This window comes from Pollicipes pollicipes, unplaced genomic scaffold, assembly GCF_011947565.3.
Source record: "Pollicipes pollicipes isolate AB1234 unplaced genomic scaffold, Ppol_2.1 Scaffold_1924;HRSCAF=2254_pilon_pilon_pilon, whole genome shotgun sequence".
Taxonomy (NCBI): Eukaryota; Metazoa; Arthropoda; class Thecostraca; order Pollicipedomorpha; family Pollicipedidae; genus Pollicipes; species Pollicipes pollicipes.
Window position 1 is genome coordinate 1 of NW_023596019.1, and position 25,359 is coordinate 25,359.

Consider the following 25,359-nt stretch of genomic DNA (forward strand, 5'->3'; position numbering starts at 1 on the left):
CCGCCACCCTGTGATGGGCTCGCTGCCGGGCCGCCACCCTGTGACGGACTCGTTGCCAAGCCGCCACCCTGTGACGGGCTCGCTGCCAAGCCGCCACCCTGTGACGAGTCGCTGGCGGGCCGCCACCCTGTGACGAGTCGCTGGCGGGCCGCCACCCTGTGACGGACTCGCTGCCGGGCTGCCACCCTATGACGGGCTCGCTGCCGGGCCGCCACCCTGCGACGGGTCGCTGCCGGGTCGAGCTCTCAGCACTGACTCACCCGTGGCCTTGGCCTTCTGGATGAACTCGCCGGACAGCATGTGGCCGAGGATATCGGAGGTGAGCCAGCGCGGAGAGAGCACCAGGATGTCCTGCTCGCCATTGGTCGGCTTCAGGTACACCACCTGTTAACAGGCGGGCCCGGTGAGGCGGCGGAGTCCGGCTACCGGAGGCGGGCCCGGCCTCACGGGTCCGGACAGACGGGTCCGGTCTCGGGCGCCGCCGGCTCCGGTGAGCTTGGGAGCTCACCACCGTCAGCTCGGACACCCGTGGACGGCACGGACGGCCATGTTCGCACAGGCAGCGAACACGCTACTAGAAAGTGTTTCACAATAAACGCCTCACTCCAGCCACACCGGCAGTGACTCGCATGGATTTAACACTTTCTATAGATCTAACCCTACGCACGGATTTTAAGCACATCATTCACAGAGTAAATTGCGATTCCATCACAGCACTGTGGCACTGTCCATAGGTGATATGGTCCGCTGTGTGGCACTGTCCATAGGTGATATGGTCCACTGTGCGGCACTGTCCATAGGTGATATGGTACACTGTGTGGCACTGTCCACAGGTGATATGGTCCACTGTGTGGCACTGTCCATAGATGACATGGTCAAGTCGGCTCGAATCTCCACATAGAGGCCAAAGCGACCCGAGTCGACAGCGACTCAGCAGCGCGTATCGGAGCTCAGTGACGGCCCCGCCGAGCCAGCCCACTCACCTCTCCCATGAGCTGCAGCTGCTGCACAACCTCCTGCACATGCTCCTCGCCGACCAGCGGGTTGACCTGGACGCGCACGATGTCTACCAGGTCCGGCCAGGTCAGGATCGGAAAGCTGGGCTGTAGCCGCCGCCAGCCTCCCAGCTGCGCCACCACCGCCTCCAGGAAGCCGGTGGACTTGGGCAGGCCCTAATGGGTGTCGGAGCGTTACGGTGGCACCCACCGGCGCGGGACGCAGGCGTGATACCGCAGCCCACCGATGGCAGACCACGTGGACAGGCGTGATACCACGGCCCACCGATGGCAGACCACGTGGACAGGCGTGATACCACGGCCCACCGGTGGCAGACCACGCGGACAGGCGTGATACCACGGCCCACCGATGGCAGACCACGTGGACAGGCGTGATACCGCAGCCCACCGATGGCAGACCACGTGGACAGGCGTGCTACCACGGCCCACCGATGGCAGACCACGTGGACAGGCGTGATACCACGGCCCACCGATGGCAGACCACGTGGACAGGCGTGATACCACGGCCCACCGATGGCAGACCGTGTGGACAGGCGTGATACCACAGCCCACCGATGGGATTTGCGACTCACTTTTTACAGAATGCTCACTAAAATGTTGTAGTGCACGAGGTTCTGGTATGAGGGGGGTCACACCTCTGGAACGCATTTACAACCAACAAGCCCATGCTTGCCGGTGCTAAATAACACACCAAACAGCTTGTAACAAGCAAGCAAACAAAAACACCTCACAAACCACCGGCCTGTCTCGTGACAGTGCCCGCTCCTGCTTCCCCGGGGGGCTGGATGGGGATTCCAGTCCATGACAAGCTTGTCATGGTCCGGGACGACCTGATGCATGAATACGTAGCAGTGTACGCTTGTTTTTATTGCATCTGCCTCGACCATATCTGCCACTCGGCGGGCAATGGTATAAGGACGTGGGCAATGGCCAAGAAATTTAAACTCAGACCTGACAAAACTAAAGGCGACCGGACAAAAGACATGGGCTTTTGTCAACGACTATGCCCAAAGAACACGGAAAAACTAGTAACAATATTCACTTGAGCTTTAGGGTAATTCAGGAAAAATATAAGACTTCGAGCTTTTCAAGCCTGAGCCTCTGACACGTATCTGCCTATCGAATTCTTTGAACGGACACTTTGGCGTTTGATTTAAGAACGACTAAGTGCAGCTATAGCTATTACAAAACATGTGCCTGACATCCTGGATTCCCCTGGGGTCCAGGGACATATAGGTCTTTTACAACTGAGACATATTCTGGTCGGGGGAACAAAAATCGCATTAAAGCGCACACACACACGCACACGCATGCACACACGCACGTACGTGCACGCACACACGCCACACACACACACACACACACACACACATACACACACACACACACACACACACCACACACACACACACACACACACACACACACACACACACACACACACATACACACACACACACACATACACACACACACATATATATATATATATATATATATGCAGACACAAGCGAAATCAAGGTAGAAAAAGTGGTGTAAGTAAAGACATGATTTTAGCCACCGTCGATTACATTTTGATCATGTGGTCATAAAGGATTACTAACAGATAACTGTAAGCTTGCAGTGACATGCGTCAGATGAAAAAAGCACAAACATGTGCCGAACATGTGCACAAGACAGTGAATAGACCTTGTCAAAAACGGCAGCAGATACGACAGACATGTGCCACCGGACAGTGAGGGGGCCGTGCCATGTGGGCTGACTGATGTTGGTGAGCAAGGCCTGACGCAGACAGATGCGCTCTGTCAGGCAAGCCTCAGTGGCGTGGGGTCACACTCAGAGGTCGGTGATGTGGGCTCTCACTCAGAGGTTGGTGCCGTGGGCTCACACTCAGAGGTGCAATCACAACATCTGTGCCATCGGCGAGCTGTCAGATCCGGATAGTGTGCAAGAAACAGCCGGACAGAGCCGGCGGCGAGGCGGCACAGCAGCACCAGCACCCCTCCTAACAGGGTCAGCAGGCCCAGAAAACGGACACGGCTGGGACCGGGCGGAGCCAGCAAAGGATGTGAAAACAATGGGACCAAGAGAGGCCGAAACCACCCAACCCTCTGAGTGTCTCTGGATCCAGCGGTGAACAGGTGGAATCCAAAAACACGGTGAAAGAGATCATGACCACCTGAAAGTGAGCACAGCGAAGGCGCCAGTGTCTGTCGGACGGTAGAGGAGCGGAGCGTCAGTGTCTGTCCGACGGTAGAGAAGCGGAGCCCCGCTGTCTGTCGGGTGGCAAAGGAGCGGAGCTCCGCTGTCTGTCGGGTGGTAGAGGAGCGGAGCCCCGCTGTCTGTCGGGTGGCAGAGGAGCGGAGCCCCGCTGTCTGTTGGGTGGCAGAGAAGCGGAGCCCCGCTGTCTGTCGGGTGGCAAAGGAGCGGAGCTCCGCTGTCTGTCGGGTGGTAGAGGAGCGGAGCCCCGCTGTCTGTCGGGTGGCAGAGGAGCGGAGCTCCGCTGTCTGTCGGGTGGCAGAGGAGCGGAGCCCCGCTGTCTGTCGGACGGCAGAGGAGCGGAGCCCCGCTGTCTGTCGGGTGGCAGAGGAGCGGAGCCCCGCTGTCTGTCGGGCGGCAGAGGAGCGGAGCCCCGCTGTCTGTTGGGTGGCAGAGAAGCGGAGCGCCAGCGTGGCCGTGCAGAACATCACATTCAAGGGACGGCGGGCGGTGCCAACGTGCAGAGCAGGCGTCGAGCAAGAACGGCGCGGCGACGAGCCAAGCCAGCCAGCCAGCCAGCCAGTCAGCCAGCCAGGCCACTTTCCTTGAGGTAGGCATTGTCAGCTATCAGTCGCCTGTACCCATGCCGCCCGGCGCCGCCACCAGCGCCCTGCCCCACAGCATCACCAACACCAACACCAACAGCGCCCTGCAAGCGCAGCCGGCGCCCAGTTAGTGGTGCCGGCCGCCAGCGGTGTGAAGCTGCGTTAGAGAGGGAGCGGGGTAGAGTCGGTGGCGGAGAAACAGAGGGTGAGGAAGGCACCAGAGATCCCCCACGACGGCTTGCAGAGAGATCCAGGCCTGTGTTACACAGTTAGAGCGTGTTGCAAGCACTGCCAACTATATACGGTTACACATGGAAAGGATTTCAGGTGTGTTTTAGCCGGTGAAAGGCGGAGGAAGGGGGGGATGGTATGGAAACACTCCCGATCTCTATGCTGATCGGGAAGGGGAAGGGGTGGGCAAGTAAGAAGAGAGTCGGGGTGACGAAAGCTCTATGCTCGGACGCTGCCGTTAGCTGACTACGGCGCTAACTGTGATACGAGGTGGTGCTGACGCGGATAAGCGCGGTCGGCGACGGTCCGACAACGCCGACCGACTCCGGCCATGGTCTCACCTGCGTCACTTTCGCTTTCATCTCGGACAGATAACCCTTGAGGTGCTTCAGCGCCGGCGACGAGGCGGACGTGGCGTCCAAAACGAATGTCGTCTCGTGCAAATCAAAGACGTGGCCGAAACGCTCCTGGACCTCCTTCATCAAGAGATTCACCTATCGGCAGCAAAGAAAAGCAGAGCTTTGCTGATCGAATGGCTATGTCATGGAGGAAAACATCTGATTCAGGATGTTTGTGAACATGCAAACGAAAAACGAAGCAATTCAGAGTATACTAAGGGAAATGTGAAGCAAAAGTTTTAGGCCGGACCTCGAATGAGTAGTAACGTATAACGAGCTAACGGAGACAATTATCATTGCGTAGGCAATAGGTGGCCAATGGCTTAGGAACTGTGCGCGTTGCATTTGAGCGGCGACTTAACGTGCGCTCGGGTAAGCATCAAATCGACCCCCCGAAGGTTTTTCCAGAATTGCTTCCAAACGGAGCGACGTAGCCGCGCTAAACGTTGTACAACTGTAAAGAATTGAGAAGCGGATCTTTTGTTGTAAAAAAGATATACCTTGTAAGGTCGCTGACCTACAGCAGGTCTGTCAGGTCATGGCTGTCAACGAAGGACATTTCTAGGAGATCATTCAATATGATGCAACTACAAAGCGTTACAAGAAGTCATACATATCTGGTATAGTTTTTTAGATAATAAAACCAATTGAATTTAGAATTACAACCAATCGCATTGGCCTAGGGTCAGGTACGAAGGTCAGAACGAGATCAAAACCATTCTGCGTTTTTACTCGAAAGCTTGGTTCTGTGAGTAGTTTGTGGTCCTCATCTCGAATTTAATAATAGCAGGAACTACAACAGATATGTCTCATGGACTTTTTTAAGGTCAGAGCAGATCACTGACCTAAGATGACCCGGTCAACATCTTGTTCTTAGGAACAATGCCGCCTTGCGCAATCCCTGACGCTTTTTCGAATGGCAAAACAGACCTCGTAAAGGGCAAAAGAGGCCACTCACCTTATTGACCTTTTGTTTAGAACAGGTGCCTAACTTCACGGTCGTTGCATGAAAATTTCTGGGGGCATTTGGACACCAATCTGGAGTTTGAGCATGTTTGACTTTATTTGACCCAAAGTTAATGATCTAGGAAACTCAAATCTCGACAAAAGTGAGCCTTCATACAAGTCCATCTACCCTGCGAGTTTGCCGTCTCTAGCTGTGTGAGTTTTTGAGCTCTCAAGGAGTCAAATTGACCTCCTACCCGAGCGAAGACTATTCAGCCAGCCACTCGGGCGCATTTTATAACTGCACTTTGGTGTTTGGTAACTCAGCGGCGTGCCAACTCCCAATTACAGCCATCCTACATCTTACTCCCCCCCCCCCCCATCCTGACCCTCGAGAGAATAGATAGATGGCAAAGGGACACGTGGGCGCGGACAAAATACTGAGATCGCAGGCCCAAATTCTAAGGCCTCTACGCTTATCGTTCTCAGGCCTCGTGCATTGTTCAAACACTGAGGCCTCACTACGCATAACAGGGCCGTACACGACCCAGGTGACCTGAGACGTGACGTCACACGTACCTCGGACGAGGAATACTCGCCGTGTCCGTTCTTGTGACACTGGCTGAGGTCGGCGTGAGTGGCCACCAGCGCCACCTTCGCCGGTCGGCTCGACCGGCCGCAGTGACCTGGGGTCACATCAGGTAAGGTCAGGTCAGGTCAGTCATGACAGTCGGCGAAACAGGCGACATAGTAGAATCCCTCCACGTTTATATAATCTAAGAGAATCAGCACCGGTCCAGGATGTTTGCGGTTTACACGTTTTGTTCACGTCGTTCCGCACAAAAGTTTGCTTCATTTCACTGTAGCATAAACGGAGGGCCTCCTTCCCGTATACTTCAGGACAAGTTTACAAGCACGGGTGGCCTGAATCAGACGTGGATGCACAACTTCATGAGTTTGAACAAAGGGAAGGCAAACGGCTCAAGGCATTCAAAGGACCTTTGTGTTGGGACAGAGACCATTGTACGTTGAGTCCCCAGTAGTAATTGTTCGTTATCACCAGGTATAAGTGCACATCAAATGTCTTCTTTCCACGAAAACGTAGCTTTTCACTTGAACAACTCCCTTACTGAACTTCACAAACACGATCCTCACAAAACCGCTTAGTTAAGCAAAGCCCCCACACGTAGAATGACTAACGGTTTTCATGATAAAAACCAATGTGCGAATATTGCGCTGCGGAAGCGGCTGTTACGGATGCAAAGTCGTTCCTTTGGAAACCCCTCAAAGCGGTTTACACTCATTAATCTTTCAAAAGTTCAACGTTTTTCTTGGTTAGGCTATTCGACAGTTCTCTATGATTGTATATTTGAAAGCATCTGCTAACAAGTTTACCTACTTGGAGAAGAACTTTAACCTATATCAGAAAATGTTGCCGCCTTTCTCCTTCAAATATTCATAACCTTGTGCAGAATATCCCCTAAAAATGTGGGCACATGCCGCTGTTACTAAGTATTCAACTATATAACATTTCACCGTACCCGGGAGATGGTCGGCCTGCGTGGCTGAAGAACGAACTGACCGATGCCAGTGACCCCCTGACTTCACTGACCAACGAAACCCCTGACATCACTGACTGGCATCCTCCTGATGTCATCACCGACCGGCCGACGACCCCATGACGTCACCATCGACCGGTGAACCCTCTAACGTCACCAATGACCGGCGACCACCCTGACGTCACCACAGATCGGCGACCCCCTAACGCCATCGCCTGACGGCGACCCCCTGACGTCGCCATCGTCCAGCGAACCCTCTAACGTCACCAGTGACCGGGACCATCCTAACGTCACTACCGACCGAAGAGCCCTCCAACATCACCACTGACAGGCGACCGCTCTGATGTCACCACTGACCGAGCGGTTCCTTGGGAGGGATGCGCGCCTGCAGGAAGCCCATCCAGAAGATGACCTGCTGCATCTGCACCGCTGGGGGGTCGCTGAGCCGGTACACCACCAGGTGGACGCAGTTGGTATTGCCGATGAAGTGGTCGTAGAAGATGTAGTAGCTGTCGTGGCCGGAGAAGTCCCACACGGACACCTCCCCCACTCCACTCAGCGTCGACTGGTGACAAACAATCGACCGGCCGCTAGAACACTGACAAGACCAGCTGGGCCGTCATCCGAATCCAGGATCAAACAACGGAGCCAATGCAACGCCCCTGTGCTGCTTACATGGTATGCAATTAGGAATCGGCTCTCTTGTCAGTGCACCACATCACATAGTTCTGCGAGATAGCTACCCAGGCGAGAACGGCTGTGGTGGTCTTAAAAATAGCTATTAAAGTCGCGCCATTCGTACACCACAACGATACCTAAACCAAATACCACAATCGCTAACGCAGCTATCATGAGGGCTGTTGAACGCTGCCCCTTCGGCTGCCATGGGGAACCTATGGTACTCTCCGAAGGTCGGGCCACCGCCTTACAAACCGTCGTTTGTGCGGGTCCGTCCATGAGGCCACGGGGCTCCGACAGCAGGCCAGCAGCCGGTGGCCGGTCGACGGCCGTCCGTTCGCCGGCACACCCACCTGGCTGACGTCGATGCCGCGGGTGTAGTTGTCGTAGCCTGTGTCGAACGACAGCGAACTGTCTCTGCACCGGGTCGGCGTCATCTCCATGTGCGACTTGTTGGGGCTGTGCGTGGCTAGAACGAGAGACCCGGCTGGGTGTGATCGACCGACCAGGGGTTTCTGGGGACATGTATCGAGCGAGGAGCCGCTCAGGCCAATGGAGCATAAAGACAGGACCTGACGGATCGGCTGACCTCAAGACGGATACAACCCAAAATAATGGGTGCCCAAAGACGAATTCGAAGAAGGATTTTCTTGAGCCGCGGCCAGCCAAACAATCATCACAATGTCGCAGGGATGACGGCAGTAGGGCGTTCCTGGGAACGCGTGTAGGTGATGAGGGATCATGCACATCTGTTGTGTATTTCAGGTTTGACTTTCTAAATAATATCTGAAGTGCCTGAGCGTGTAATAAACATCTAGAGTAATTCAAGATAAAATTTCAGACAGCTTAACGTTTTTAAGGTGAGAGCAGGCAACACTCACCTTTTTGAAACATGGTAACGAAACGTGGTAAGGTTTTTGTTGTTCTTACATTTTTGACTGCCAATGCTGCCGATGCTTCCACTCTTGCTTCTCTTGAAGAAGCTGGAGAAATATCCCATCTTCATCGACTCAATCAGGGACGTCTTCCCAACGCCCGAGTGTCCGAAGACCTTGAGTTTTATTCGCGAGATCGGGTTTGCAGTCGGTATCAGCTGATTGATGTATTCCTCCCGAAGCTCGGCCTTCGGGGTTACATAACGCCGCAATATTAATAATATGAGCCCCGTTTCCGTAGCACTCTGCTGCTCACAAACGCACACTACTGGTAAATCAGATCGTACAGGCCGCGCATTGACAATTTCAGTGATCTTTTGTGCTGAAGCATCCCAACACTAGGATACACTTGGGCGGAACATGTCTTAACAGTGTCTGCAGTCCTTACCATGCGTTGGGCCTTCGACGGCCGCCTCAGTTAACCAACCAGCAAAGCATCCGGCGGTCGCCTCCGTCATCATCGAAACCCCTAAAACCTTTCAGCAGACGCCAACGGCACGTCTTGGGCTAAAATGGAACAGCTTGTGCGTCCGTGCACAAAGCAACCTATCACCGGACGCAAATCAAGTCAACGGAAATCTTCGTCAGAACAGCTATAGTTTCACAGCTACTGAATTGGTCGGTGTTCATGTTGCTGGGCTTGAGCGGGATGACTCACATTGCCGAGTCGGGAGAGCAGACAGCTGATGTCATTGTGGCCGCGCTTGATGGCCGTGATCTCGGCCTTGATGCCGTCCCGGTTCCGCTGGTCTATAGTGCAGCCGGCTAGGCACAATATCCTGCCGGACAGCGGGACCATGAGCAGCAGCACCGCGCACAGGCGGCGCCGCGCGCTCGGGTCAGCTCGGCTCGGCTCGGCTTGGCTTGGCATGGCTCGGCTCAAGACGCTCTGGTGGCCCCCCCCCCCCCACACACACGCACACGCACACGCACACGCACACACACACACACACACACACACGCACGCACGCACGCACGCACGCACGCACGCACGCACGCACGCACCACACACACACACACACACACACACACACACACACACACACACACACACACACACACACACACACACACACACACACACACTTGCTCCAGGTGCAGCGTTCCGCAGCGCCTTCAGCAACTGATACCATTGGCGACACTCTGCCTGTGCCGTCTGGTTGCAAGGGATGGATGGCATCGCGCTCGACCCCTAGCGGCTCTCGGTTCTCACCTGACCACCTCGGTGTGGCCGTGTTTGGCTGCCAGGTGGATGGGGTACAGGCCCTCGCGGTTGATGACGTCCACTGCGCAGCCATAAGCGCAAAGCGTCTGCGCCAGGGTCAGCAGGCCGGCGGCGGCCGCCAGATGGATGGGCGTCTCCCCCGCCTGGCCGACACGCCACCGCCCGGTCAGCGGGGCGGCGCCGGAGGCACACTCGCAGCACGGCGCGCTCACAGGCCGGAGTCTCTCAGCAGAGTGACGGCATGACACTGAGCATGCACCGGCTTCTCGGCCCAAGCCGTGCCATGCTGTTTGAATTATCGGGGATGTTGATGCTGCCGTTACCAACAATCAAGCGACAACAATGTCTTAGCCATACATTCGGCAGCGCACATCCAAGATGAAGAAGCGTCATAAGAAGACGTGCATTTCCGTCACAGGTTTGGGAGTCTCCCCGAACACCATTTCTGTTTCGCTCGTAACGTTGTCCTCTCAATTCTGGACTTACTCATCCAGGACCAACGCTCGGTTCTCGACCCACTCCTGATCGCTCCCCGCCCGCCCACGACATCACACCGTCCTCCCGAGCCGCATCGCTGGTCACGAGACGCCAACTCGGCCCCCAGCTCAAACACCGTCCTCCCGAGCCGCATCGCTGGTCAAGAGACGCCAGCTCGACCCCAGCTCGAGCACCGTCCTCCCGAGCCGCATCGCTGGTCACGAGACGCCAGCTCGACCCCCAGCTCGAACACCGTCCTCCCGAGCCGCATCGCTGGTCACGAGACGCCAGCTCGACCCCCAGCTGTGGTACTCACGTGATCAGCTAGGTCGCAGTCGGCGCCGGCCTGGAGCAGCAGGTGCGCCACGTGCACGTGTCGCCGGTGCAGCGCCAGGTGGAGGGCGGTGGCGCCGCGCCGGTCGGCCAGGTTCAGCGTGGCGCCGGCGTCTAGTAAACAGCGCACGGCCTCCAGATGGCCGCGCGCCGCCGCGCAGTGCAGCGGTGTCTCCAGCTCCTGAAGGCAATCAGCTGGTCAGCGGGACTCCTGAGGGCACACAGCCGGTCACCGGGGCTCCTGAGGGCACACAGCCGGTCACCGGGGCTCCTGAGGGCACACAGCCGGTCACCGAGGCTCCTGAGGGCACACAGCCGGTCACCGAGGCTCCTGAGGGCACACAGCCGGTCACCGGGGCTCCTGAGGGCACACAGCCGGTCACCGGGGCTCCTGAGGGCACACAGCCGGTCACCGGGGCTCCTGAGGGCACACAGCCGGTCACCGAGGCTCCTGAGGGCACACAGCCGGTCACCGAGGCTCCTGAGGGCACACAGCCGGTCACCGAGGCTCTTGAGAGCACACAGCCGGTCACCGAGGCTCCTGAGAGCACACAGCCGGTCACCGGGGTTTCTGAGAACACACAGCCTGTCACCGGGGCTCCTGAGAACACACAGCCTGTCACGGGAGCTCCTGAAGGTAATCAGCTGGTCAGCAGGATCCTTTAACATGCACACAAGCGTGCGTGCACACATTAACATTTATATTACAATGCAGCTCACCAACACATTTGCTTTTAAGCAATCGTTAAACCGACAGTATCCGACAAGGACAAAATGTGCCTTACGTTAAAAATGAGTTTGCAAAGCAATGACTCCCTAAAACAGCGTTTTCATACATCATGTAGAGTTTTATATGCTTCGCATGACGCTACAGACCCAAATATATTCTACAAGGCAACATCCGACCTTCTCCGACAGCAAAAATAGCAGGGCAACTACGCCTGATTTGCGAACGAACCATAATGAAATCACCAGACAGAACCACGCACAAGCTGGCCATGTGTCGATGAATGATATAACGTTAAGTGATAAGGTTAAGTGAGCGAGTTAACGTTAAGCGAGTTCCGACGTCGTGGGAGAGAGAGGGAGAGAGAGAACGATGACTGGGCGGGAACGGGGCAAGTACGCTGCAGTCCCTGGCGGACGGCGACCTCACGTTCCGTGGCCGCGAGGTCGCCGCCCAGGACTCCTCGGCCCGATGACGGTTACTTACGTGGTTGACGACGTTGGGATTGGCTCCGGCCAGACAGAGAAGGCTGGCGATGACGGGGAAGCCATGCCACACGGCCATGTGCAGCGCCGTCTCCGCATGCTGCGCCGTCAGGCAGGCGTACTCACACACACACACACGTCACACCCACGCGCGTCGGGGCACCATGCAGGGCGTGACGCCCGTCACGCTCGGCTCGGGCGCCACGCGCGGCCGCCGTCAACGGCTTTGGAACGCGGAGTAGCCACACACGCGGCCGCCACCAGGGGCTCTGGGAGGCGATGCGGCCTCACGCGTGACGCCTGGGCACCGCTTCCACGCCTACGTGATTCTGCGCCGTATTTACTGCTCCACTCACTTTATGGATTGTAAAGATAAACTGGGGCGCATCAAGCTGCCGTTGACACTCTCTCGCGAAAACTCTTCAGGCAAAGAGGCCTACTACTCAGTTCCAAGTCCGGCTTATCTACTTCGTACATGACCTGAATGCTGACCCGTGATGGGGCAAGCGAAACACGAATGCCAATTTAAGCAAACTGCAAGACTGCCTCCAGTCCTTGGCGAAGGCAGCCGAGAAGAGCACCACAAAACAGCATGGTCAGTTTCTGAATGCAGTTTTTGGGGGTTTGTTTTGCCAAGTGAGCATCACTTTAAGATTCAGTCGTTCACCGGGACGCGGGGCAAATACACACATGGCTATAACAGCAAGCAGCGTTGAAAAAAAAAAAAAAACACGAACCAAACCAAAACAACTAAAATACAAGCAATCTCAAAACATACAAGCCAACAGACAATAACGCAGCAAATGAGATAAATGCTGCAGCAGTTGCAGTCATGTGTGTAGTGGTGCACAGCCATTATACGTCTGTGCCATCCACCATTTCAAACAGATACTGAGTGCGACAGAACTCACGTCGTCCTGTATGTCGAGGTTGGTGTGCGCCTCGCAGAGCAGCTGGACCACAGCTGTGTGACCATACCGGGCCGCCACGTGCAGGGGTGTCTCGCCGCTCTGTCGGCCGGGGGTGACGGGTCAGGGCTTAGGGGCCAGTGTGGCACGCGGCCGGCCAGCACCGCCGCCTACCCACCCATCGCACATCACCAGCATTGTTGTATCCCGCGCTTTCCTAGCTCATCTTTTCACACTTACTCTTGACAGCGCGCCTTCTCAAAGGGGTACTCTATGGCCGTCAACCATGAGCTGGCTTCAAAGCTGCCCAGTTTCGGGGTTTGTGCTGGTGCCCAAGCGACAGCACCAAGCCTGGAGATGAGGCCCTGTGCTCTGAAGATGAGACCCAGTGCGGGTAAGGATCGGTAGAGGCTAGCCCCCACGATGGCCGGAACATTGTCCGGCACCACTCACCCCTCGCCTTATTCTCCTAGCTCCAAAACGGTCATTGCTGGCCGAAAGAGCTCTGTCCGCAACCGAATCAGCCATTGCCATTGTCCACAACCGCTACACCATTGGGTCATCTGAACCCGCGAAATCCCGCAGCTCCAATTCGGCGGCAGCAGTCGGGGCTCGGACCCGCGAAATCCCGAAGCTCCAATTCGGCAGTAGCAGTCGGGGCTTGGCTGGCCCCATTCAGGAAACGCCGAGCCAGGCTGGCTTAAGGGCTTCGGCAGTCACCATTCCGTAGGCTGATTGGTGCTCGGTCGCGGGGCTTGCTTTTCAGGCAAAGCATAAATCCAGGCGTAATTCGAGGTCGAAACGCCCTAAGCATTTGAGCATCGGGTTCACCTCCGGACTGCCATGCTTCGAATGACCTGTGGTGCCAAGTTCGCGCACAAAATCGTGAGTGGCATCGCCAAGTTGAAAGTCAGCCGATTACTCTTCTCTGCGCGAGCGTACGTCGCCTACGTTAGAGCCTTTTACAGTATTTACCTGCACGCCGGCATGGATACAGCACAAAAATTCACAGCACAAACCGCTTCAGAAACGTTTTACCGACCACATGGTCTGGGGTAAAACATCGAGAAGGTTAGTACCCTGGCAACGACTGCCAGGGACTGACGATTCTCAGGGACTCAGCGGCACCTGGCGAGAATACTTTTATCTTTTTTACATATTCTCTGCGAGCACCTCCCCGAAGAGCAGGCAGGGAACCTGCCACGACCAGGTCTTTGGAACTCCACGAGCGATCTGGCAGGACTTTGCCTAGTTTCGTACCCTCAAGTCTTCCACAGCCAGCCTGTTGCACATTCGTCGTCCTTTTTAAGAAATCCGGACATCGATGGCGGTATTTGGGAAACAAAGGACCATGTGGTGTAAAGTGACGCAGGAGAAAGTGGAAGGAGTCCGCATTATTTGGATATCTGATGGCACTTTAACGTCTCACTCCTCATTTCCATGCCACACAGGCCTGCCCGTTTCATAGCTGCTTCTACTTCCTCTCCATCTCACACGCCATAGGTTTCACATCAAAGCTGATTACTAGCTTAGTCCCGACACATCATTTGGACAAGACGTAAGTGTCACGTACTGCGTACAAACTGCAACACCGGGCGGATCTGATATGGTGATAAAGAGGGCAGATGTCTGTGGGATCAGGACAAAATGTACTGCAAAAGCGTTCTAAGGCAATACCGCCTTTTTGGGGCGCAGGGGTTGGAAAGCAGTAGGAGCAGCTCCACCCAGCGTGGAGGACCTGTGGAGAGCTTATGCAAGTATATTGAGGGCCCATTCTAAACTCTCAAGGGATTAAGTAAGCCGGTACAAGTACATTCTGATCTGCCGAGGGCTCATTCTGGCCAATTTAGGGTCATTCTGATCAGAGGAGGGCACTGCTGGGCGTGTAGAAGGCCCATTCTGACCTGTAGAGGGCCCATTATGACCTGGAGAAGGCCCGTTATGAGCTGTAGAGGGCTCATCGTTGAACGCAGCATTAGCCATTCTGGCCTGTAGAGGACCTACTCTAGCCTGTAGAGAGTCAAAGTATTGACTGTATTAGGTCAAATTTTAGCCTGTTAAGGGCCCATTCTGGCCTGTGAAGACACCTATTCCGACCTATAGAGGGCTAACTGCCGACTTTGTACCGACTTGGTCTGGTCTGTGGAGGCACCCATTCTGACCTATAGGGGGCCAACTACCGATTTTGTACCGACTTAGTCTGGTCTTTGAAGACACCCATTCTGACCTATAGAGGGCCAACTACTGATTGGTCCATTTTGGCATGTTCAGGGGTCTATTTATTGCCTGGAGAGTGCCCATTCTGGCTTGTAGAGGAGCCATTATTAGCTGTGGAGAGGCGATGCTGGCGTATAGAGGGCCCATTATTGCCTGTAGAGAGCCCATTTTTGCCTGTAGATGCCCATTCTAGTCTACAAATGGCCCATTCCAACCTGTAGAGGGCTCATCATTGACTGTGGAGGCCTTATTTTGTCCTGTAAAGGGCCCATTCAAACCCGCATGGACATTATTCTGACCTGTAGAAAGCACATGATTAAGTGGAAAGTGCCCGTTTTTACTTGTGAACGGCTCACTATCTAATCTTAGAGGGTCCAATCCGGCAATTCAAACTTTGTGCCCATCCCCTAACATAGTTTCCGCGGCCCTGCCGTCTTTAGCACCAACAACCAGCAACGTGAAATGTGAGCAATTTAGCAATGTGGAAACAAAAGGCAGTGGTGAAAAGGTGAAGCTGCAGCAATAGAGAAAGAAACTTCGGTTATTGTAAAACTGCCTGCTTGAAACGACAGCCGGTCGTATTTTTGGGGTTACTGAAATTGCATCGTTTAAAGCAATAACTACGGTATAGATAAGCTTTCAGATAAGATAAAACTAGGGAACAAAAACATGCAAATCGTTAAGGTAAAAACGGCGACGAAGCAGTCGTGTGCCAGTGGTAGCACCATTTCTTTTCTTTGAAGCAAAACATGCCGAAAATGTCAAACTTTTGAAAAAGGATTCAGACTCATTCCGCCACACCTTTACACTAAGCATGACGTAAACAACTAGCACCAACTACATACGCTGGTTTTTCACCTTTTGTACTTCTCCCGTGCAAGCATTGCACATCCCGTTGTGCTTCAGGGGACCGAAAAAAAACTGACTGGACGCTGCCATTGACAGTCGCCACCACGGTTCACCGGCGGTGGGTGACGTGCCCTGGCCATGGTTGGCATTTCGACAACTGAAACTAGTTTTTGCCATATTCTGGCTTTTACTAGCTTCTTCCAGACAAGGTCGGCATAAACTAGCAGAGATTCGGAAAGCCGTAATATCCTTCACTTAATTAATTATGCTGGCATATCTAAGTCCGAGGTCATAGATCTTGATTTCACATGCAGCCGTCAAAAAATTATGCATAACATCATGCAAAGGAGCTTGACAATGGCCACATTCAAATATACTCTAAGTTGTTGTGGTGACAATTGATGCCTGTATGTTGCAGCAGCAATGTGAATTAAGCCTTAGGTCGATCTGTTTCAAACTCTGGTTCAAAGGATTTCCATAATCCTCTTCGGATCATGCAAACAGGATTGCAATGTAACATAAGCACATACCAATGTTGGATTAGACACCATGGCTTGGTAATGATTTTGTGACATGCATCGGCCCCCTTAGAAACTGGTGTTAGCATGCCTACACCATCTGTCATGTAACCTTACCATAAAGTAGCGCCTCAGGGATCATCTGTCAACTGACGGCCTCATCGAAGTTAAATTTTTACGCTTGACCGATGTAAATGGTAGTCTTACCGTATGTGGATGTTTTTCTGTGGCACCCGAGGGTACTATAGTGACGAGGATTATATCAATTCAAAACGCAGTATTGCGACAAAATTCCCTGAAGCGAAAAGGTCGATCGCTCCCTTGACGTCAGCACCGCGTCAGACATTTCCACTGGTGTCCGCCGAACACCATGACTCTAAAAGAGTGGCGAACTTCCCCAGAATTGCTCCCGGCCAGAGCTTGCTGAGCTTCACGCACCGACAGTGCGTGCGTCTCCGACAGTCAAGAGCCGACATGACGGCAGCCAGTCGTGTTACAAGGGTCGGTGTCGCGTTCAGCTGCGATCGTGTACGTAAGCTGCTCCCATACTGACGGCATACAACACTAATATGAGGTTAGCACATAGGCCATACCTCACGAAGTATCTGCTCTGATAAAAGAAAAAAGATTCACTTGCAGCATTTTTCTAGGGCCCCAGTATCCGTTAGGCGCTGGGAATCACTTACCATTTAATAAGAGTCTCTCGCAAGCGCGAATGGAAACAAGGACCCCAAAGAAACATGGAGAATGAAAGTAATGCCATAAAAAGGCACAGGGAACTGAGCGCATATTTCAGGTTTGATAGGCACGTTCCAAGGAATACTGGTCAACACGCCAGCACTACAACCATTTGGCCGCTGCTGGACGGCACTCTACAGCGGCTAGCATTGATCGAGGCGAGCAGATATGGTAAACATAGTCATCATCAGCGACCTGATTCTACCATCCACTCTTGTGACGTGCAGACCTCACCGCAGTATTCTGTCCGTGACAGACTCGTAACGTGTGCACCTCGCCTCAGTACGCTGCCTGTGAGGGACCCGTGACGAACCCACCTTATTCCAGAGTGTTGTCGGGTGCCGGTAGTGTCGTGGTTAACGCGGTGAGGGACCCGTGACGAACCCACCTTACCACGGAGCGTTGTCGGGTGCCGGTAGTGAAGTGGTTAACGCGTCTACATTAACCACTACGCGTCTGGGAAACCACAGGTCAGGGATTCGATTCCCCGCGGTGCCCGCCCTTCCTGCCAGGGTGAGAGACAGGCGACACCATATCGCCTCAGCAGCTGAGTGCGTCGTAAAGCCCCAATGACACACACACACACACACACACACACACACACACACACACACACACACACACACACACACACACACACACACACACACACACACACACGCACGCACGCACGCACGCACGCACGCACGCACGCACGCACGCACGCATACACACACACACACACACACACACACACACACACACACACACACACACACACACACACACACACACACACACACACACACACACATACCTTGTTCCTGTTGTTGACGTGCACGCCCTCCCGGATGAGGTAATTGAGCACGGCCGAGTGGCTATGCCGGGCCGCCCAGAAGGCCGAGTTGTCACCGTTGCCGTCCGTCTGGTTTAAGTTGGCTCCTTTGGCGCGCAGCACCCGCACCACCTCCAGCTGACCCAGGCCGGCCGCCACGTGAAGTGCAGTCTCACCGTGCTGTCGGCAGATGGCAGTACGTTGGCGGCGACCCGCCCCCTACCACATCAGGCAAATTCGTCACGACACCAAAGTTTAGCAGCAGCTTTCTTATTATTGTTGTTCAACGCTCGCCCTGAAAGGAAGCGGAACCGAGCCCCTCCCTTCCCTAAGGTTTTCTGAGGAAATCTCCCCGGCGTACGTCGTGTAATTGCGCTGACATTTGCAGGAGCCTCTTGAGCATCCATCGGGCGTTCATTGACTCAATAACGTGTGTCTAGCTATTCCAGTTCCTGAGAAGCAGCCTTTTTAAGAACATTGCACGGTGGTCCACGACGCGGGTGGCGGGCGCCGATTCGCCGGTAGCGCGCGGAGGGAGCGACACCGTCATATCAGCTGACACGTACATTATGTATAAATATATGGATATATGCATATATGCTAAAACACACAGAAACGCATCTAGAAATGTTTCAAGCTAACGTTTACCTCTTGTTACCTCAAGCTAACATAACATCTAGAAGTGTTTCAAGCAAAGCTAAACATGGAAGACGTCTGTGTAAGTTTATGATGATAGGTGAGGCCATGTTGTAAACATGCACAGGTAAAGATGAAATAATTTGGTTGTCACGAAAAGTGACTTTTGAACCGGCTTAAATGCATTAATAACTGGGCAAAACATAAAACTGTTACCAATGGGGAGACCTCGTTGAAACACTGTTTATTATCCCACGAGACTCTGTTTTCTTAGTTAAGAAAAGGCATTGAGCAAGGTCAAGGCATCGACCCCCTGTCAGGTTGGGTTCGGAAAAGAGGCGAATCAGGGCGAGAGTTGGAATGACAGGCAGCATATTTCACCCGTCGTGCCTTATGTCGCTAGTTGTGGACGAGGAAGATAAAAGGCCCTGCGTTTGGGTCAGACAATGCGCAGGGAAAGAGTACGAGTCTTAGTCATCCCATGCGGGCTACCAAAATTTTTGAAACTCCAGGCTTGTTTTTTAGACCCCAGTCGTCGCTGCAGTACAGCAGCAACGCAAACCTGTTCGCCGACAAATGGAGTCGGCTGGTACATACGTCCCGCTCCCGCTGTGCCCAGTCGGCGGGTACATACGTCCCGCTCCCGCTGTGCCCAGTCGGCTGGTACATACGTCCCGCTCCCGCTGTACCCAGTCGGCGGGTACATACGTCCCGCTCCCGCTGGGCCCAGTCGGCCGGTACACGCGGCCCGCTCCGGCTGGGCCCAGTCGACTGGTACATACGGCCCGCTGCGGCTGGGCCCAGTCGGCTAGTACACGCGGTCCGCTCCGGCTGGGCCCAGTCGGCTGGTACATACGGCCCGCTGCGGCTGGGCCCAGTCGGCTGGTACATACGGCCCGCTCCGACTGGGCCCAGTCGGCTGGTACATACGGCCCGCTCTCGCTGGACCCACTCGGCGGGTACACGCGGCCCGTTCCGGCTGGGCCCAGTCGGCCGGTGCACGCGGTCCGCTCCGGCTGGGCCCAGTCGGCTGGCACATACGGCCCGCTCCGGCTGGGCCCAGTCGGCTGGTGCATACGGCCCGCTGCGGCTGGGCCCAGTCGGCTGGTACATACGGCCCGCTCCGACTGGGCCCAGTCGACGGGAACACGTGGCCCGCTCCGACTGGGCCCAGTCGACGGGAACACGTGGCCCGCTCCGACTGGGCCCAGTCGGCCGCTCAGCCCCTGCACCGCTGCCTCATGGGAACGGCATCCAAGCGGCACTGTTTTACCCAGCAGCGGCCCCACCAGCGCAGGCACCAGTCCAATCCGCGCAGCCCGCTGTCAATCAGTGTCACGAAGTGGTGTTTTGGTGGCGGTGGTCTGACCCCAACACGCCACCGGCTCTCCCGTGGCCCGATTCCCCAATTCATGGGCTAGGTATTACACGGTCTGCGAGGCATTTCCATTCCGCCTGGAACCCCGACGACTTTCTCAAGCGGCCAGCTCCCGCCCGGCCCCGGCGCGTCCCGCTCCCGCCCGGCCCTGCCGCGTCCCGTTCCCGCCCGATCCCGGTGCGTCTCGCTCCCGCCCGGTCCTGCCACGTCCCGCTCCCGCCCGGTCCCGGTGTGTCCCGCTCCCGCCCGGTCCCGGTGTGTCCCGCTCCCGCCCGGCCCTGCCGCGTCCCGTTCCCGCCCGATCCCGGTGCGTCTCGCTCCCGCCCGGTCCTGCCACGTCCCGTTCCCGCCCGATCCCGGTGCGTCTCGCTCCCGCCCGGTCCCGGTGTGTCCCGCTCCCGCCCGGCCCTGCCGCGTCCCGCCCCCGCCCGGCCCTGCCGCGTCCAGCCCCCGCCCGGTCCTGGCACGTCCCACTCCCGCACGGCACTGCCGCGTCCCGTCCAGCCCGGTCCCGGCGCGTCCCGCTCCCGCATGGCCCTGCCGCGTCCAGCCCCCGCCCGGTCCCAGTGCGTCCCGCTCCTGCCCGGCCCCGCCGCGTCCCGTCCAGAAAGGTCTCGGCGCGCCCCGCTCCCGCATGGCCCTGCCGCGTCCCGTCCAGAAACGTTCCGGCGCGTCCCGCTCCCGCATGGCCCTGCAGCGTCCCGTCCAGCCCGGTTCCGGCGCGTCCCGCTCCCGCCCGGCCCCGGTGCGTCCCGCCGATGGCGTCACGGAGCGGTCCTGGCGGCACACGCGGACCGCGCCACGCGCCGCACGCGCCGCCTACAGCCTGCCGGGCAACCCTTGTCTACGCGTGGTTTCGTGACGTACGCTATGGTTGGGCTCCCTATTGCCAGACGCTATCCACAAGTCACAGCCTATGACGTCACAGGTAAGTGTGTCACAACAGCTCCTTTGCCTTGGAGTACGGTCGCTCAGGTGTGGTGTCGGCACTTGTCATGTCATGGGTTACAGCTTCAGGTACATACTTTGCCCATGAAGAACTGAGCACAGCTCGAAAAACGGAGATTGTGAGCCCAGATCTAGCATGCTTAGGCATGGCCACTGTATGTATTCACCACCGGATATGCTCTATATAGGGGACCGGCAGGGTGCAGTAGGTTTCGCGCAAGCCAGCACGGAAATAACTTTGAGTAAAACAATAAATGCATCGCAGTAGGGGTGCCCGATGACCACCAGACACATTACAAAATTGTAAATAACGCACTCAAGCTATTTCGAATTGGCTGGTGCTGATCCCACCCCAACAACAGTTCATCCGCACTTCAGGCCTGATCGGGAGTGAACGTTGTGCGCGGATGCTGTGAATTTGTGGTCCAGGGAACATTGCTTTAAACTAGATACTCCCGCATCCTTCTAAAAATAGTCCTAACATGCGGCTCGCTTTGGCAACAGCTGAGGCCACCTAAAGCAGAAAGTGGTCTTGGCGCTAAGAATGAGTCAGAAGCCAGTTTCTTAAAGCTAAAGTACAATCTTCGCCAAGTATTTATGACTTCTTTCCTTTTGACAGCAGTAAGATCACTATTCCTTGGAGAAAAAGGCAGGAAAATGAAGACATAGAGATATATAGGGATTAATAAAGATATAAAGGATACAAAACCAAATATGGGAGATATATGCACTTAACAACTTGTGTACTTTCGATTATACAAACTACACTTTAAGCCAGGTTCTCAAGGCTGTCAAGACCTTCTGTCGTAGTTGGTACATTTGGCTATGGCGTAGATTTTTGTGCGTCGCCTTGCCAGGACAGCTACAAAAAAACTTGAGATAATTCTGGCAGCCATAAGCATGGGTCTCATGTTTTGAGTATGTATTGCCTTAACCCGAATCGCCATAGATTTAGATAAATTAATATATAGGCTCGCACTTATCTGGCTTGACACCAAATCAGCCACATTAGCTTAGGATTTTGTAGATAATTATCTCTAGTTACAATTGTGACGCCTTGATTGGAAAATCAACGTTTATAAAGATATGTAATCAAAGGCACGTACGCCGGTAGTGCGGCGGTTAACGTGTCGGGGCACGGGTTCGGTGCTCGCCCTTCCTGCCAAGGTGAGAGGCAAGTGACGCCACATAGCCTCAACAGCTCAGAGGCTTAGATGATTAAGGATTAAGATGATAGAGGCTAAGATAGATTAGATCAGAGATTAAGATGAGAGGCAGGCGACGCCTCATAGCCTAAACAGCTGAGTGCATCATAACGCCACAATGACCGGCATACAGACAGGAAGAGTACAGCCGAGAATGTTCAAGAAAGCCGGAGAGTGGTCACAGCACGCCGTCCGCAGGGAATTCGAATAGTACCATCGCCCATCGACTCGTCCATCGCGATGTGTACACATGGCTCCGCAACACCATTTAGTTGCATCGACTGCCGCGCGCTTTGCAATCGACGCGCTGTGATTGTAAGCGCGCGTGCTGCGTAATAAACAGAGCAACACGCGCTGTAGATGTGCGTGACTTTGAGAAGGATTCGTAGAGCACCATGGGGCAGAACTGGCAGCAATCGGATTTGTGTCGTCTATAGCTGATAAGATTGGTGAAGGCAGCTATCTTCCATTCATCAGCTTTTTCAGTGCTCATTTTCGTATTAATATAATCCGCACATGGAGAGGCCCTGGAGTGCGGGACTCTACAGTAGGCACGTCCGAGGGCGGAGAAGCTGCACGCCGGACTCCGCGCCAGGCACGTCCGAGGGCGGTGAAGCTGTAGTAATGCGTGTCATCTGACCGGTGATGCAGATGAAAACTGCACTGGTACGCACTGTACCACTGCAGGTGTTAAAAGGTGTTGTGTACATATTGGGAACAGCTGGAGCTAGCTCAAGGTATCGTCATTGTGGACGTAAAAAGCTGTTGGGTGGTACACCGAGAGAGAAGTACTTGAATTATTTTGATTTTAAACCGCAGAACCAGATGGCGTTGCTTCAAAAACTTTTGCACCCTGAAGCCAGACCAGCCCAACCAACTCGGAACAATATTGTGATGAGGAACACTCATATACTGCTAACCAAACTCTCACTGCCTGATCGACATGCCACAAAATCGGCGTAACGTGCTCACAAAAACCTAATGAAGCTTTATTTTAAATGGTTTGCGGTCCTTTCCTACCAAGTGGAATTATTTTCCTCGCAATGCATTCAGCTATGACAAAGAGAGAAACATTAGCCGTTTTCACGAAGGGTAACAGCGAAAATTTTCAAGCTTGTGAAAAACTTGTCAACGTTTATTTAATAAACACACGCTTTTTTATCAGCGACTTTTAGAGCAAATGTTTCGCAAAGATCTAAAAATATGTTTTGATAAGACGCACGGTTTCACCCAATTGCGTTAGGCTGCTTATTGGCAAGATCATGCCTTTAGGCCCGGGTATTAATACCGCATCTCTTCCTACTAAACTTGTAAGTTACCTCCTATGTCCTTCTAGCGTCCCTGTTCATGAGGCATGCAGCACTCACAGAGCGCACTTACAGTACTCAGAGCTTACAGGTCTTGCATACCTCAACAGGATCCAAGATGAATAATCCTTAGATAAAATGATCCTCAGGGCCCGCCTTGCTACGCACAGCGCCGACATAAACAATAACGGCACAACTAGCACCAAAGTTTTCAACCGGCAACACGGCTGATTGCCAGACCTAGCATTTCCCTCTAAGTAAGGTGAACTAAAGGTACGGGCACGGCACGGAAAAATCTCTATAAAAAGCCGCATTTTATAGAAAACTTATTCTTAGTTGGATAAACGTGGTTTACCTATTGCTTGCTGATGAAGTTGCACGAAAACCATATTTCCCTGTCGTGGCGTTTAGCATATGCTCAAACTTCATAGGCACATTTTATAAACTTTTTAAAACCTTTTTATTTGCTCACCCATGGCGGAAAAAGCTAAAAAATTATGGTATTGTTTGAGGCCATATTTATCAAACGCGTTGCTGTCACCGACAGCATTTTGCTCTCAATGTCAGTTTTCTCCCAACCATAAACAACTAAAGCACACATTCACGAGACATTCATAAAGACATTCAGTTAGCCAATGACTGATGACTGTGATCCGCGATGAATCATATACAGCAATCCAGTACGGAATGCTATTTGATAATACGGGCATTGAACAAGGTAACGCAAAATGTCTTGCCACTTGCGTGCCACTTTCCACGATACCTAGTGTTTAAAATTACATACAAACAAATTTCGAGTGGCCAATATATGCTAGGCGTTGAACATGTTTGTACGGCCGCGCCGCTTACAAGCTCCAAAGCATTTGCCGACAGGCGTCCCGGTCAAAGTCATGGCACGTCGGCTTGATTGTGTTGGTGTGAAGTCAACACGTGCCACCAGCTGCAAGGTCGTTCGGTCAACCCAGTGGGGGTGGGGGGTGGGGGGCTTGACCCAGCGGTTCACCTGCCGACGGTTCACGGGCGTAGCCAGAGACTTGCCGCGGTGAGGAGGCACAGGGTAGACAAAGGGCTTCCTGCTGGTGAGACACCCCCAAAAATGCAATCACCGGATATGGTCCACTTGCTTATAAGGGATACAAAATTCTTCATTTCATTTTCATTTTACCCCCTGAAACGCGAATAGAAACCTGAGCTTACCGAAAAAAAACAATACCATTTATTTTCTGAAACCTGTGAAGTAATCAGATGGTTTATAAGCGACTGCATGGAATAAACCAGTGACACTTTTGATGTTACAATGGTCCAGTGGACTGTTTTTAAGCCGATAACTAAGAGGCCTTGTCTGAATGCTTTCTGTAACAAATCGCACGTTTATATTTCGCTGTACATAGATATTCGGAACTCCGTGAACGCAGATGGTAGGTCAAACTTGATTAAAAAATTGTGTAAACACGGCCGGCCCATGTTCGTTGATGAAGTGTTCAGCATTCGGTTAAAATCAATTGGTGATACAGATTATGTAAAAGAGCCTTGACTATGGGCACTCACAGATTTTCGAATCGAACATCCGGACGCACCGGGGCTGCACATTCCAAAGGCCGCGCGGCGACGGCCCTTTGATTGCCACTGAGCCGCGGCCAACGAGCGAACCAAAATGGTGACGCGTCGGGAAGGAAATCTTTGAGCGCTTAAGTACATGTGTTCATAAGTTTAAGAGGCACTCCGGGCATATATTTCGCCGGCGCGATTTTCAGATCAATGATGACATCGGATTAGCACTTACAGCACAGCGGACCGGGTACTGGTATCTGGTGGTGAATCTGATAGAGTAAAGATATAATTTCTACTTTTATGGCGCTGGAATTGTACATCTGTCCACAGGACAACCTTGAACTAAAAAAGTTTGGCCCTAGTTTAATCTTTGAACGATATCCATTTATTTTGAAATATTTCCGAAACATTTTTTTATGACGGTCATTCTTGCGTGTCTAATCCTATCTCTGCCAGCGGCATGGTTTCAGCTGCAGC

At 53.9% G+C, this 25,359-nt stretch overlaps 1 protein-coding gene across 1 annotated transcript in view; it reads right to left on the reverse strand.

Moving 5' to 3' along the window:
- Positions 1 to 260: 260 nt before the first annotated feature.
- The window catches only part of LOC119096242 (death-associated protein kinase 1), a gene marked incomplete at both ends in the record, with an annotated part of 62,900 nt that continues 37,801 nt past the window's right edge, over positions 261 to 25,359 (reverse strand). Inside the window, 13 exon segments of the mRNA XM_037219060.1 lie at positions 261 to 384; positions 984 to 1,172; positions 4,393 to 4,545; positions 5,974 to 6,080; positions 7,311 to 7,518; positions 7,985 to 8,100; positions 8,562 to 8,754; positions 9,225 to 9,345; positions 9,780 to 9,934; positions 10,585 to 10,782; positions 11,815 to 11,913; positions 12,725 to 12,823; positions 17,840 to 18,037. Of these exon segments, the coding sequence (XP_037074955.1) occupies positions 261 to 384; positions 984 to 1,172; positions 4,393 to 4,545; positions 5,974 to 6,080; positions 7,311 to 7,518; positions 7,985 to 8,100; positions 8,562 to 8,754; positions 9,225 to 9,345; positions 9,780 to 9,934; positions 10,585 to 10,782; positions 11,815 to 11,913; positions 12,725 to 12,823; positions 17,840 to 18,037 (1,960 nt within the window).